The sequence below is a fragment of the Macadamia integrifolia genome, chromosome 11 (assembly GCF_013358625.1).
Source record: "Macadamia integrifolia cultivar HAES 741 chromosome 11, SCU_Mint_v3, whole genome shotgun sequence".
Classification (NCBI taxonomy): domain Eukaryota; kingdom Viridiplantae; phylum Streptophyta; class Magnoliopsida; order Proteales; family Proteaceae; genus Macadamia; species Macadamia integrifolia.
In genome coordinates this window covers 32,474,235-32,488,314 of record NC_056567.1, presented here as the reverse complement: position 1 = coordinate 32,488,314, position 14,080 = coordinate 32,474,235, and the positions used below count along the sequence as shown (strand labels likewise).

General features: G+C 37.7%; 3 protein-coding genes across 5 annotated transcripts in view; 2 read left to right on the top strand and 1 right to left on the bottom strand.

The window, feature by feature from the left end:
- Positions 1 to 5,875, bottom strand: part of LOC122093996 (mediator of RNA polymerase II transcription subunit 11) — a 12,022-nt gene extending 6,147 nt beyond the window's left edge. The window contains exons 1-3 of one of the 3 annotated variants that reach the window (XM_042664568.1): positions 5,467 to 5,875; positions 565 to 681; positions 321 to 437 (exon numbers count right to left, since the gene is read on the bottom strand). In XM_042664568.1, coding sequence (XP_042520502.1) covers positions 321 to 437; positions 565 to 660 — 213 coding nt within the window. In that variant the 5' untranslated portion in view covers positions 661 to 681; positions 5,467 to 5,875. Of the gene's footprint in view, positions 1 to 320; positions 438 to 564; positions 682 to 4,587; positions 4,724 to 5,466 lie in introns of those variants that run through there. The other 2 variants (XM_042664569.1, XM_042664570.1) reach the window with 2 other exon arrangements.
- Positions 5,876 to 5,938: 63 nt separating this feature from the next.
- LOC122093105 (mitochondrial pyruvate carrier 4-like) lies at positions 5,939 to 11,990 on the top strand. Its single transcript, XM_042663353.1, has 5 exons — positions 5,939 to 5,965; positions 6,064 to 6,121; positions 10,058 to 10,156; positions 10,286 to 10,338; positions 11,913 to 11,990. The coding sequence occupies exons 1-5, from the start codon at positions 5,939 to 5,941 to the stop codon at positions 11,988 to 11,990; spliced, it is 315 nt and encodes a 104-aa protein (XP_042519287.1).
- An 858-nt stretch (positions 11,991 to 12,848) lies between these two features.
- Positions 12,849 to 14,080, top strand: part of LOC122093993 — a 6,698-nt gene continuing 5,466 nt past the window's right edge. The window contains exon 1 of the mRNA XM_042664566.1: positions 12,849 to 13,071. The gene's annotated coding sequence lies outside the window, so the exon portion shown is untranslated. The remainder of the gene's footprint in view (positions 13,072 to 14,080) is intronic.

Below are 14,080 nucleotides of genomic sequence, written 5' to 3'. Positions count from 1 at the left end.
TGGTTTGGGGGTGGGGTTTGTTAATGTAGGAGAACTTGGGGATGACAACCCGGAGTTTAACCATCGCCCCTTTTATCCCATGTGGATCTACTCATACCATAAATTTTTTGAACAGATTCTATCCCAACCTATAGGCCAAACCTTTGAAAAAATTCCATATAAACAAATGAACTGCAGAGCAAAGTAAATCTATAAGGAGAATGACATTTGGAGGAGGAAGCTTTTGAATGACACAATTTCCAAATTGTCTCCCAACCAAACAAAGGGATTGAAATTCAAATGACCAGATCAAAGAGATGTTCAATTTGAAAAGCATCCACCTTGATCAACTGCATGAACTCACGACAGTGGGTGTTAAGCATTTCCATCCTTGGACCAGTTGAGTTAGATAGTTCATCCATTACAGCTCCAGCAATCTCCAATACCCTAACAATTCTCTGTGCAACAGTATAAATTGGGGAAATCACTTTTCTCCTCAAAAAAATTTGCAAAATGCAAACAGCAGTAGAAAACCAGTCATGTAAGCAGAGAACTTTTAATGTTTTTTTTAGCTTTATCAATGACCTTCTCCACATTATGAAGCTTCTGGAAAGAGGTATTTTGGCTTTGAGATTCCATGGCATTGATTGAGTTCTTCCAACTGCTGAACTGAGAGGTCATTCTCAGTTACTCGATGAACAACTGTGTACAAAATGAAGCAATTCCTAGTGTCAGAGCAGCTTTTGGCAGATCACTAAATAAACTAGGCATGTGACACCCCCTTCTCAACATTATTGAAAAAATTAATATATTCTATTGTAAGTTAGTTTATTCTCATAGTTCTGAAAACCAGACCAGCCATTCAACCATTGAGTAAACTAGCACATTTTCCCAGGTTAAAACAGTGCTTACAACTCAAACCATGCCCCGATAAAATAACTACAAATGAGAACAGAACCACAGGGGGCGATAAGGAAAGGAGTAAATCCACAAACACAAAAGAAACTAATCAACCAGATAATCAACCAAAAAAAAGCAAGACTATCAAAAAGAATTAGGTGACATTTGAATACAATTCCAGTTGCGTTACTTAAAAGCAGTAAAATTATCATTGACTTTATTTGGTTTTCTCATTTCCATGAAGAGCAAGAACAACATTTGGTAACCAAGGAACCTTTTGCTTTCTCCTAAACAGAAAATAAAAACAACATTTGCAACAAGATTGTAAACAACTACTGTTCGATGGTTAGCCCAAGGATGTGGCTTGTAGTATCCATGGTCATGTAAGTGAGGCATTCAGTATATACATTCTAAGAGTATAGAAAGTAGATTTAAAAAATAAATAAATAAATAATAACAATGGCGGCTGAACAAAAATAGAGATACACGTTTACAGAAAAATGGATATTAAAGTAAGAATACTCATAAAAAAAAAGGATATTAAAGTAAATATAAACAAAGCACCAAATAGAAACAATGATGCATGGTATTGAAGTTTAAGAGAAAAAAACAAGGTTAACAGCAAAAGCTGCAACTAAGAGAGAGGGGGGTTGGGGAAGGAGTGGGTTCTCTTTGGTTGGATATTTGAGGAGATGGACACAGAAAGAAAATCAAGATTTGCTCTTGGTACTACATAGAGAGAGAGAGAGAGAGAGAGAGAGAGAGAGAGAGAGAGAGAGAGAGAGAGAGAGAAACAGAGTTTGACTAGTCAACATTCCTCTTACATAAAAAAAAATTTTACACAAATCTAGCGTCAATCAACTGCAACAATTCTTCTTTAAGTCATCACTATTTTTTAGGCATACTTCATAGAAAATCGGATAGCAGTAAAGCCATGTTTGTTGTTGATAATCGGATAGCAGTATAGCTCAACACTCAACACAATTTGACTGCAACAATAGTCCAGGACCTCCTACTCCTGCTTTTGACTGTGCTACAACACAGTCTAGGGCAACAACCCCCAATCCAGTCAAGCCCCAACTTGATCAGAGATACAATTATAAATTTAATAAAAGCAAACACCCAAATCCCCAATTACAAACACTTGGTAGGCATTCAACAAAATCACTACCTAATTACAAGAATTGGGATTTGAAAATTAGGATTACCTTTCCCGGGCTAATCCCAAACTCCAAAAACACCTCAAAGTACTTAGATCAACTCTGGCAATGCACAAATCCTAAAGCAATCACCATTAACACCCCAGCTTGGGTAGTAAATAACCCCTTCAATTCACCTTCTTGCTCCAAAAATGGGTTTCTAACATAGTTGCTCGAATTACAAGGCACAAGAAAAAAACTGTGCTCAAAAAGCCTTTCAAATGACCTCATAATGTCCACTTTAATTTCAGCCGTTGGATGAAACATAGTGGGAGGCTCAGATTGCTCAAAAGAGCATCTTTGTAAAACCCCATAACAAGAAGTAACATCACGACCCAACGGCTGCCATAGAGGCTGTCTGATGCCCCACTTAAAAAAGGCGGGTGAAATCTCACCCCTTGGATTGGCCCATCAGTTAGGATGGACAAAACAACTTGCAGAAGGCCTTAGGCCAGCGAAATGGAATCAAACAAAGGTGCAGCATACAGCTACGCACTATGGGATAAGTAGCTCACTTGGTAGCCATCCGATTAATTCCAGAAAGGCTGGAGATCAGGAAGCTTTATGATCCACCTTCCAGAGTGGAACTGATAAGGACCAATCAAATAGGATCTTGCGATCATGCACATGGCGAGTGCTACACAGAATCAAAGGTAGGTTCTGGTATGCTATGGTGTACAGAGGAGGATGCACAAAGCCAATTAGAAAGCAGCCGCTGGCATCTTCACCTTCACCGACTTACTCCCATATGCGCCAAGAAGACCACCCTTCGATCAGAAGATTCCAATCTAAGGGCCCTTTAGCCTCTGGAACCGGTTTCTTTAACAAAAACAGTCTCAAAGAGAGACTTACCGAGAGCATAGACTTAAATCCCCTTCACCTTTAAAATTCGTCAAACACATGGGGTGCCGCAAGTGCCTTAACCAAATTTCACAACATCAAACAAAATCCTATGCCATTGGGCCTACATGCTTGAGGGCCTCTACTGGCAAGCAACTGTGTGCACGGGGGCCTGGTGCTTGGCTACGAGGCTGCATTGCCATGAGGCGTGGGGCTTGCTTGCAAGCCATGGGTTGTGCTCACAAGGGCGTGGGGCAGGCTGCATGGTGTGGACAGTGGCCACATGCCATGGGGCTATGGGGGCTACATGCCTAAGGCCAAGGCTGACCCTGCTGCAACCACTGCTGGCCTGGCTGGCAGCCATGAGACAATGTGTTTTTAAACAATGCCACAAGCCCTAGTACTCTTCAACACCCTACTTGCCACGTCAATCATCACTTGACCACTTCAACAAGTACATGGCCAATCCATTGACACATCACACACCACCACCAGAACATTGTCAGACACATCAACATACTATCTAACACATGGGAGCACTTTCTCAACACAAAAATATCACAAATCTTGTTGCCAACAATGACAACACTGCTCCAGTTTCCCAATAGTAGTCAACCCAGATTCATCCATATCTTTTATCGACATTGATTCCAAGTCATTTTCAACCTACCCCTTGGTCTTTTAACTCCTTTAATTTGTATCACATCAGACCTCCAAAGCATTGCAATCAGTGGCCTGCACTGCAAAGTCACACACGAACTGCAAAAGCCTTGCCTTCAACTTATCTTCTTTCGTGTCCTCACCTAAATTACCTTGAAATTATTTATTAATTATTCATTTTGCTAGTTTTTCCGCTCGTCCTTCTCAACATCCTAATGTGATCAACACTTTTATTCTTAATGTGTTGCTTTTTTCTTTTATACCCAACCAACACTAAGCTCCACCGTACACCACCTGAACCTAGCCTTTAGTAAAAGGGCGCACCCTTGCCTGCTCTAAACTGCCTAAAACCAGACATTTTGACCGCATGTTACTAATTCTGAACCTTTAGTTCAATAATTTAAATATGCATGCTTGGAGTGTACCTACTCATTTCCCCATCAAAACCAGGACCAAATACTTTGATGGCTCCATATGTCCATGGCTGCCTGTGCTACCCAACTGTTCTGCTACTACCTCTCGTAAATGGTAAAGGACAAACCCATGAATGCCAAGTTGGTCCAGCCAAGGCACACATATCCATTATTAAGTATATAAAGTTAAAAATTAAGGTTTTATATACAGGTCAGTGGGAACCATTCGTAACATAATAACTCAAAATAAAGGAGGAGAACTATCGGCAATTGCAGAGTAGTTTACTTCAATAGGTTTTCATAGACTTCTCATCAAATACCTTCTATGCCCAACACAATAATAACTACCAGACATCAAATGGGTGCCAGGCCAAGTAGACAAAATAAAATTGTACATCAAAATTAAAGATGAGACCTGAGGGATGACTTTTGAATTTGTTTAACAAAAGATTGAATGTAATTAATCATTAAATGTTCAAATTACTGCCAAAACGAACTGAGGGAGGAAGAGAGAGGGGCCTGGCATAAGTATCCATGAAACGATCTATTACTATTAATGTCAAACTCAAAAGCAGATGAGAGAGAGAGAGAGAGACCTAAGTGACCTGAGCAGAAGCCAGGAACTGGGCGCCGGTAGTTGCAGGTTCGCTTCTTCGCGGAGCCCAACAGTACCAGTCGGGATGCTTGACCGGTGTGAGGATTTACAGGATCGGACGCTTTGTCTCTTCTTTTCTATGAAGATTTCGTCGTAAAGGAGTCATTCAAATTTAACGGAAAATACCTTCCGACGAAAATTTACTTGACGACGTTAGATATTAAATGCTAAACAGAGACAACGTCAGGGATAGAAATCGTTTACGGCCACTTGATCAGGCGGAGACGATTCTATTTATTGACACATGGCGGAGAAAGATCCGATGGTTGAGAATAAAAGTCGGACAAAACATCACAAAAGGTGTGGTTGTCGGGTCAAACCAAAACCTAACCCGTATCCTACTTCTCTTCGTCTCCCCATCTTCCCTCTCCTCTCTGTGTCTCCGTTCAGCAGCTGTGGATCCCTCCTCTAATTAGATTCCTTGCATGAGACAAGTATCAATCTGAACAAAAGCTCTCACTGGAAGCTTATCTCTGCTAATTTATGCCACCAAGGACCTCAATTGCAACTCATTATTGGACTTGTTAGAGAAAAACAATACTAGCAAAAGAATCCCATTGAAATTCCACAAATTCATGAGTTCAATTTGTAAATTGTGAGAGCCTTTATCAATAAAACAACAAATGCAACATTCTGACTTGAGTTTAAGAGAGAACTTTCTATCAATCGTAACTCATAACTCCGAAGAACAAATATGGTTTTCCTAGATCTTTCACATTCATTTACAGAACAAGTTTGAATTTTGAACCAGTGTCAGATCTCCTTCCTTACCAACCCAAATGTACAGTAATAAAAGAAAAAGGAAAAAAAAAAAACTAACCTCAACTCCAGCAAGCAAAGAGCCTTCTCTGTTTTGAGATGTACTTAAGCTCATATATCTCTCGACTTTGGACTAGCCACCAGAAACATTGGTGACAGAGGGAACTGTGGAAACCCTAATTGACCCGCAGTATGCGAGAACAGAAACGTCGGCGAAAACAAAGGGCACTACTACGCAAGTTTCCCAAATGGCAGAGGCAACGAGGGCATTAGAAACTGTGATAGAGACATAGCCTCTGTGGGCAAGGGAAGAACCTAGTCCGGTTGCGGAAGAGGTGACGGTAAAGAGAGAGGAGGGATTCGCAGCGGCTGAACGGAGACAAAGAGAGGTGGGATACTGGTTTGGTTTCGGTTTGATCTGATAACCACACCTTTTGAGAGCTTTTTATCGGACTTTTAGCTATCGGATCGTTCTCCGCCATGTGTCAATAAAGAGAGCAGTCTCCGCCACCTTTTGACACCCTTGGACTTATATGGACTTCGGTGGACCGTTCCGCATGGTAATTAACGAGGTTGGTACAAGGTTCTTTCCTAGGCACGACCGCACGCGAGGCAAGGTTCCCAGTAGAGCGCGCGGAGAAACCTAGAAACATACAAGGAGATTTCATGGCGGCCTCTAAGCGCGCTATGGAACCACCCCGCCGGACCTAAAACCAGTTTGTCTCTATTCTCTAACATGGTTATTTCTGTTTATTTCTCTCCTGATCCATTCATCTCTACTGTTTTGCAGTCGTTTGTTTTCTTTTCTCTGCGTTCATAAGCAATTTATTTTTATTTTAAAAAAATTTATTGCGCCACTAATTTTTATTTTAAAAAAATTTATTACACCACCCATAGAATACCATAATTATAAAATCACCTCTAATCACCAAATTATCCTCAAATCCCTTACCATTAGTCACTGTTACGTATAAACTTAAAATAACCATTATACCCTTGCTATTAAAGAACTCATATTGCTACATTATAGTGAAGCTTTGAAATACAGATAAGAAAATACAAGAAACTGTCAAGAAGGGAATGTTTATAATCTAGAACCAGAAAGAAAAAGAACTGAAAAAATAAATAAATCCAACCAGAGGAATCTCTCAAGCTACTACTTCTATGTCGCCATCTCGACAATCCGTTCCCAGCCTCCATACTTCCTCTTCTAGCTTCTCTATTCCTATCCATTTCTTCTTATCTCTTCACTAAATCAATCACTGAAACCCATCAATCTCACCGTCTGACATCTTTCCAAGAGGTCTCTCAACCGGATTTCAGCCATAATTCGCCGGATTTCCAACCAAGACCACCACATACTGCAAATTCCGAACAGGTTGAAGGAAAAAAAGGAGAAAAAACGCAGATTTCGATTATCTTCTCCCTCGGACTCCTCTCTTCCCTCTTCTCTCTCGCTCTCCCAGACTCTCCAACTCTCTCTGCTTTCCTTTCTTCACCCTTCTGCGTAATCCCATCTGCTTTTTGGATTCTGGCGGAAAACATCCATCGGAGGAATACTCTGTTCGGTTATCCAAGCACCTACAACCTCCCCCCGGAATGCAGAGACCATACGATCCGCAAGCATTCGGGAGCTCGCACTCGTCGTCGATCGCGTGGAAATCGGATACCCACTTTGAATCGTACCAATAATAACCCTTGAGGTTCCCATCTGATTCTAGCCTGACTCGTCGGATTTCTGAAATTGGCCTTTGAAAGGTGTTAAAAGCTTGCACATCGACGGGAGCTGCTTCCGTTTGATACATACCCAGAAACCCATTCGGGCTGATTCGAGCATAAATTGATCCATTGTCGTCGACAATGACATCTTAACCGTAAATTTCTGATTCTCGAGAAGTGTATCAAATGGAGAATCAAAACTTCGCCAGAGGACTTTAACTCCGAGAATCAATCTCCTCCGTTGGATCAACTTTAGATCGCAGGGCTGCACTTGACTATATGTTTACCACTTCATATTTAAAAAGGCCATTTTGGTATTTAAAATAAAATATAATTGCTGATATTAATATATAAGGTATATTTCTTAACAATGACTGAGGATAGAGGGTCTGAGGATAATTTGGTGAAACAGATGGAGTAGTCTTAGGGCCTGTTTGGTATCGTTTCTGTTCCAGAAACGTCGTTTCGTGTCAAAAACGAAAATTTTAGTTTCTGTGCCAAAACGCAGTTTTAAAACGAAAAAATGGTGTTTCAAAATTTTAGATTTTTATCGGGAAATTTTTTATTTTTTTTGTAAAATGGAACGAAATTGGGAAGACGGAAATCTCGTTTTTTAAGTTTTTTTTTTTCACTTTTTGTTAAAAAAAAAACAGAAACGGACCATAAGTGCACCAAACAAAAGATTCCGTTTTTTCGTTCCAATAGAACGAAAAAACTCCAGAAACGTTTTTTTAGAACGATACCAAACGGAGCCTTATAATTGTGGCATTCTCCAATGGATGGCGCGGTAAATTTACCTTCTTTTTTGTCCCTTCATTTTTGTTATGATGGTTGCCGCATCTCTTTCATATTGGGTGAATCAGCCCATTTGCCTTTTGATCGATCTTGATTTTTGTCTTTTCAAATCGGAATATTCCTTCCAATATTCCCATGAATCGATGGTTTTCAAATCAAATGGCCGATTGTAGGGTCATTGGGGCTGATTCCGACACGTTTTGAATCGAAATCGGTGCAGACCAATTCCTTATATTGTACCAAAAGGATGATATGTAGAGGTTGCTCTCATGAATTCTTTTTTATATTAATATATATTAATCAGTCTCATTACCTAATAAAATGAAGAATCTAATAATAAGTATTCAAAAAAAAAAAAGCAACCCAATGGACACTGCACAAGACTCCTGCTACTATAGTGTCTGGGAGGGGCAAAACCTTCATGCCTTCACAGAAGAGGTTGTTTCCAAGTTTTGAGATTCAACGTAATCATTGCGCTAACGACAAATTTCTTTTTTGGTGAAATTGATGAATGTCTCTCTAATATAATAAATAAATCATGCCATCATGCAACTTTTAGCACACTAAGAAAATATATGATCCCAATGGAAAAACCTACTCCAGATGATTATAAAATAATGTTGAAAATTCTCAATCAAATACATTTACCAATAATTACATTAGGAGTAAATGTTATTACTCTTATTACTCCCAAAATTGAGGTAGTCAACCATCAACTTAGTCTCTTCATTTAATAATATCACATGACAAATCTCTAGGCATGGAAATTATGACACAACCCATGGTTGTCGAAATGTCATATAGAGGATTTGAACTTCCGATTGGGTATCACAAAATGTTTCCAAAACCTCTTTTGAAAATAATTATTAATGCATATTAATATTTTCAAAAACCTTTGTAAATATTTTCAAAAACCTTTGTAAATATTTTACAAAACATAACACCTGATTTGGATTTTCATCAAATCATGTTTAAATATTCTTTGATATTCACCCAATATTAGAGTGGATTTCTTGTTGAGTATATTTTTCATAACGGAGTGACCATTACTATGGTTCCGTGATAAGACCGGATGGTCATCTCACCAACACATAGAAGAGGTTGTTTTCAAGTTTTGAAATTCAACGTAATCATTGCGCTATCGACGAATTTCTTTTTTGGTGAAATTGATGAATGTCTCTCTAATATAATAAATAAATCATGTCATCATGCAACTTTTAGCAGACTAAGAAAATGTATGATCCCAATGGAAAAACCTGCTCCAGATGCTTATAAGATAATGTTGAAAATTCTCAATCAAATACCTTTACCAATAATTACATTAGGACTAGATGCTATTACTCTTATTATTCCCAAAGTTGAGGTAGTCAACCATCAACTTAGTCTCTTCATTTAATAATATCACATGACAAATCTCTAGGCATGGAAATTATGTCACAACCCATGGTTGTCGAAATGTCATATAGAGGATTTGAACTTCTGATTGGGTATCACAAAATGTTTCCAAAACCTCTTTTGAAAATAATTATTAATGCATATTAATATTTTTTGAAAACCTTTATAAATATTTTACAAAACATAACACCTGATTTGGATTTTCATCAAATCATGTTTAAATATTCTTTGATATTCACCCAATATTAGAGTGGATTCCTTATTGAGCATATCTTTCGTCCATAGTCAAACACCATAAATTCAACACATCAACATATAATCTAGAGACATCAACATTGGTATATGAAAACACATAATTCCTAACTGCAATGATAAGGACCTCTCAGGTCTAGAGGCCAGTGGAATGAGTACCAATGAGAATCTTGTCTTGAGACAACAAACAACACTCCGTCTAAGATTCTCATGGATCAAATACAATGTAAACACAATGTGTACACTAAAATAATCAATATTCGTGAGTACACAATGCGATAATCATATGAATAGAATGCTTGGTTCTGCCCCCAGTTATGGAAAGAGTTAAGGTTAAAATCTGTAGACAATCACAACTTGTTAACGTCATGCAATCATAATCATAAATAAACAATTTATCTATGGATTGGATGGACACATATCCAACAAGATATCCATGGTATTGGTTACTTCCACCCTGTATCCGTAATGTACCTTCTTCTGGATTGCAGTTCACTTTTGGGCCCCAACATGTAAATGGATTATCAGCATAGCATATGTGGCTGACTTCTCAAAACCGCCTGAAATTATCTCTTATCCTCAGCAAATAGGCAAGCAACATTCCAGATTCCTAAAGAAATCATAGCTTAGTGGGTGGGGATTGACTAAAACAAATGGGCAATTCACATCCAGTTTTATTTATATCGATGCTTTCACAAGTCCTGTCTTATGGTTTCCAGCTGTTACTTGCACTGGACTTATCTGGTCACGCTACAGCTTAGTAATTAAACCGGTAAGGTTGACCACTTAGAGAAAATAGTCCAGTTTGTTTTTGATGTTATGGTACAATACTTATAATTTGTAGAGTTTGTTTACAGCCAAATACTAGCAATGTTGTTGTTGTTGATTTCTTTCCATGTCATAGTACATATGGAGGAGCTTTACTCCCTACTTGGTACAATATTATCTACTTAGTTGCTATTTTGTTCAGTCGAAAGATAGTTCATGACCTTGGTTTGCATATATTTTTACTTATAAGGTTCATGTTCTCAGTTTCCGAAGAAATCGCAAGTTGATTGTGATTCTTTTCAAGATATGGTTCTAATTTGGCATAAGTCATTGAAGCTACCAAGCAGCACTTTGAAATTTTGACTAATTGGTTATCCTTTTTGGAAACATTGGTCAACTTTTGCTTAACTCCTGATGTAGAAACAATCCTTTCACTTTATGTTCCAGAATCTTAAGAAATACATTTTTCCAAAAATCAATTTGTGCTCATCTTATTGTTTGAATGTCTTATTGATATTTGGCAAGGAGTGTAAGAACCAGGTAGATGACAACTTAATAAATTGTGTGGTAAATGCTAGTTTAAGTTGAGGGAAAGGGCTGAGTTTGGTCCCTATATTTATTTCATTTACCTTTCAAATAGTAAAATGAGGAGCAGGTAAGGAGAATCGTCCTACTGTAGGTCGAAGGCAGAGGATAAATTATTGTAAAAAACCTTCAAACCAGTTTTTTTTCAGCTGGCAATACATGTATATCATGAAGGTGGAGGAAAAGGTTTTATCATTTCTTTGCTTCTTGTATAATTTTCCAAGATGTACAGTTCTACCACATTGATGCTTCGATGCGATCAGATCATGCTGTGAGAATTTATCTCCTGGCCCCTATGGGCTATGCCCAATTTTGATATAACTGCAGGATAGTAATAACCCCCCCCCCCCTCCTCTTTGTTCTTTGATTGAATTTCAAGTGTTAGAAATTGATGTAAATCATATAGAGAAATCTTTCTTCCAAGAGAGAGGTGTGCAGATTTGTGTTAGAGATTGATATAAATGATCTTGGGAGATCTTTCTTCCATCCTTTGTAAATGATGCTGGTGTATCATTCCACGTTTGGTATAGAATAGGGATGCAGATTTGTGTTGAGATTGTTATAAATGATCTTGGGAAATATTTCTTCTATCCTTTGTAACTGATGTTGGTGTAACCATGGTGTATGATTAAGGGACAAACCTTCACTTTTTCTTAATGCAAAACTACATTGAGAAAGCTAAATTTTTTAAATTGCATTTCAATAAAATATAAATTTTCCTATTCATATACAAAAAGTTTAAAAATTTCACTTCCTTTTCCTTTTAAATTTCCTTTGCAGTCAAACATTGTGTCCCTGATGCACAAGGAGTTTGGACAGCCTATCTCTTTATAGAACTTTGTGGTAATCTATGCTTATTGTATTCCCGGTGCACAAGTCACTCCATTGATAACTCTTTTCACAACCTTATGAAAGAAACCTTCTCTTTTTTATTCTATTGTTTATCTGTGTGGTAAATTCTGAGTGTTGCATTTATCAATACTGGTTTTGCAGAAAAATTGGAATCTTTTTACTGTAAATGTTGCAATGGCTGCTATAGGCATTTACCAAATTGCACGCAAAGTTCAGTAAGATTTCATTTTCTGATTCCATTTTTTTTACTTCACCTTTGAGTAATAAAGGAGGAGAAAAGAAATGCGTACGCTGAGATACATGGCGAAGTGAAATCCATGCCCCACACAGGATTTTTTTTCTTCCAACACATATTACCAGCCAACCGAAATAGGGTTTTAACAAATGGAGCTCCAAACCCACCGTGAATGGAGAATTTCTTGCCCGTGGGTTCCTTTTATCTTGGGATGGGTATTTAGAATAAATAAGATGACACTATCAACTATGTATTTAGGGATAGAGCAATAATGACCCTAGATACATGAATAAACCTTGTGGGTAAAGGGAAATTTTCTCCTTAACAAATTTGTGAGTGATAATTTGATAATTATGATGATTGGTTGATCTTAGAAGACCTTATTCTCATTGGCTTCTATTGCAAGGGCCACATACGTTTGACCAAGAAGTGATTTCTTACCTTAAAATACTCATGTGAGAAAAAAATAAGACATTGGGGTCATAGATGCACACGATACTAGTGTGAATAGACATACAGTGTTGTGTTAGTCTTTTCGAGGATTAGTCGAGATGTGCGTATGTTGATCCAAACACTTTGATTAAGAAAAAAAAATCAGATTTTAACTTGAGACTAGTCATCCAAGTTAAGGATCTAATCCTCTCAAACCTTTCTACATAATCCAAATCCTTCAAGTTAAAAGTAAAAAAATATGAAACTTCTAAAATATGAGAAATGATCAGATTTTTTTTTTTTAAATTAAGAATTAATCAGATCAGGTCCGATTAAGTCTTGGAAATGAGGATATGAATGGGAATGAAAGGGAAGTCTTGGAATGATGACGTGGTCACGTTCGTATGCATATATGAGACCCTAACCCAAAATTGACTTCTGGAACCTACGGTACATTACCAAAAGAAACATTTTTTCGAATTCCCTATAAATCCAATCCTAATTTATAGTCTCCATAAACACTAAAACCCCAAAAATTGGTTCTTTTCTCGCTTCATTAGGATATTGCTCAGTTTTCCAGGGCGTTACCAGAATTTCTCTTTTTGATCTGCGTCAGTTCGATAGATTGGCTTTGTAAGTCTTAATCTTCTTGCGTTACCATCTCACTATGAATTCTACAAATTTTCCAAATTTTAATAATCTGGATTTGTTTGGCATAATTTCTTTGGTGGATTACCTGTTTTCAGATTGAATTTTTAGGTGGATGGACTTTTGAGGGTTTCATTGTGGAATTCTGGGTCTTTTATGTATTTTTTGGGAGTGAATTTTGATCGTTGTGCTCGTTTTGTTAATTTTTGTTTAGTCTTCATCAGGAACTGAGTTATATTGGAAATTGAAACAATTTTTGGTAATCTTATCTATACGATTGAACATGAATACTATGCATGGGTTGCTCTGAATTCTTAGTGAGTTGGTTGTCAATTTATCATCATAGCAGGAGGAAGTGACCCTCTGGATTAAATGAAGATTCCAATCACTAACCTGTAGGGCGGTCTGCTAGGTCGTCTGAACTCCGGACACTAGATTTAGATCTCTCTGCCGCTTCTACAAGCATTTACTTGTCTCGCTATTAAACTTACATTGGATGCTTTATTGTTTTAGAAAAGAACGTTTGTTAAAAATGGAACCAGGGTCCTCTTTTTTTTTTTTTAGGTAAAAGAATTGGTAACTCGAAGAGCTGAAAACTCATTCTACCGACCTTAGGTTCCTGAAAAAAGAAAAAAGCGTTCTCTTTCTTATATTTCTGGATACATAAAGCTCTGAGCTCCCAGTTAGGTTTAGTTTACCTACTGTGAACTTGAATCTTGTGCTGGTATGCTTAATTATGGCTAGGTTATCTCTGATTGTATTGAAGTAAGAAAAATGTGGCAAGTAAGCCATTGATTGTGTTGAAGAAATATAAGTTTGGGCAAGAAAACTGTTTAGTACATTCATACAGCATTCCCCAGATCTACATGAAGGAGAGAGTACAAAAAAGATATCACATGGCCCCTACATCTCAATCAGTGATGAAGGTTTTCCATCAAGGTTCCAGGTCGACCATATTGGAGGCACCCTTTTTATTTATTTATTTTTTTTTTTT

Coding starts and splice junctions, on each gene's coding strand:
- LOC122093105 (XM_042663353.1), top strand. CDS start 5,939: ATGGACTTCGGTGGACCGTTCCGCATG. Junction 6,122..10,057: donor CCCCGCCGGACCTAAAACCA/GTTTGTCTCTAT, acceptor TCTGGATTGCAG/TTCACTTTTGGGCCCCAACA. Junction 10,157..10,285: donor CTCTTATCCTCAGCAAATAG/GCAAGCAACATT, acceptor TATGGTTTCCAG/CTGTTACTTGCACTGGACTT.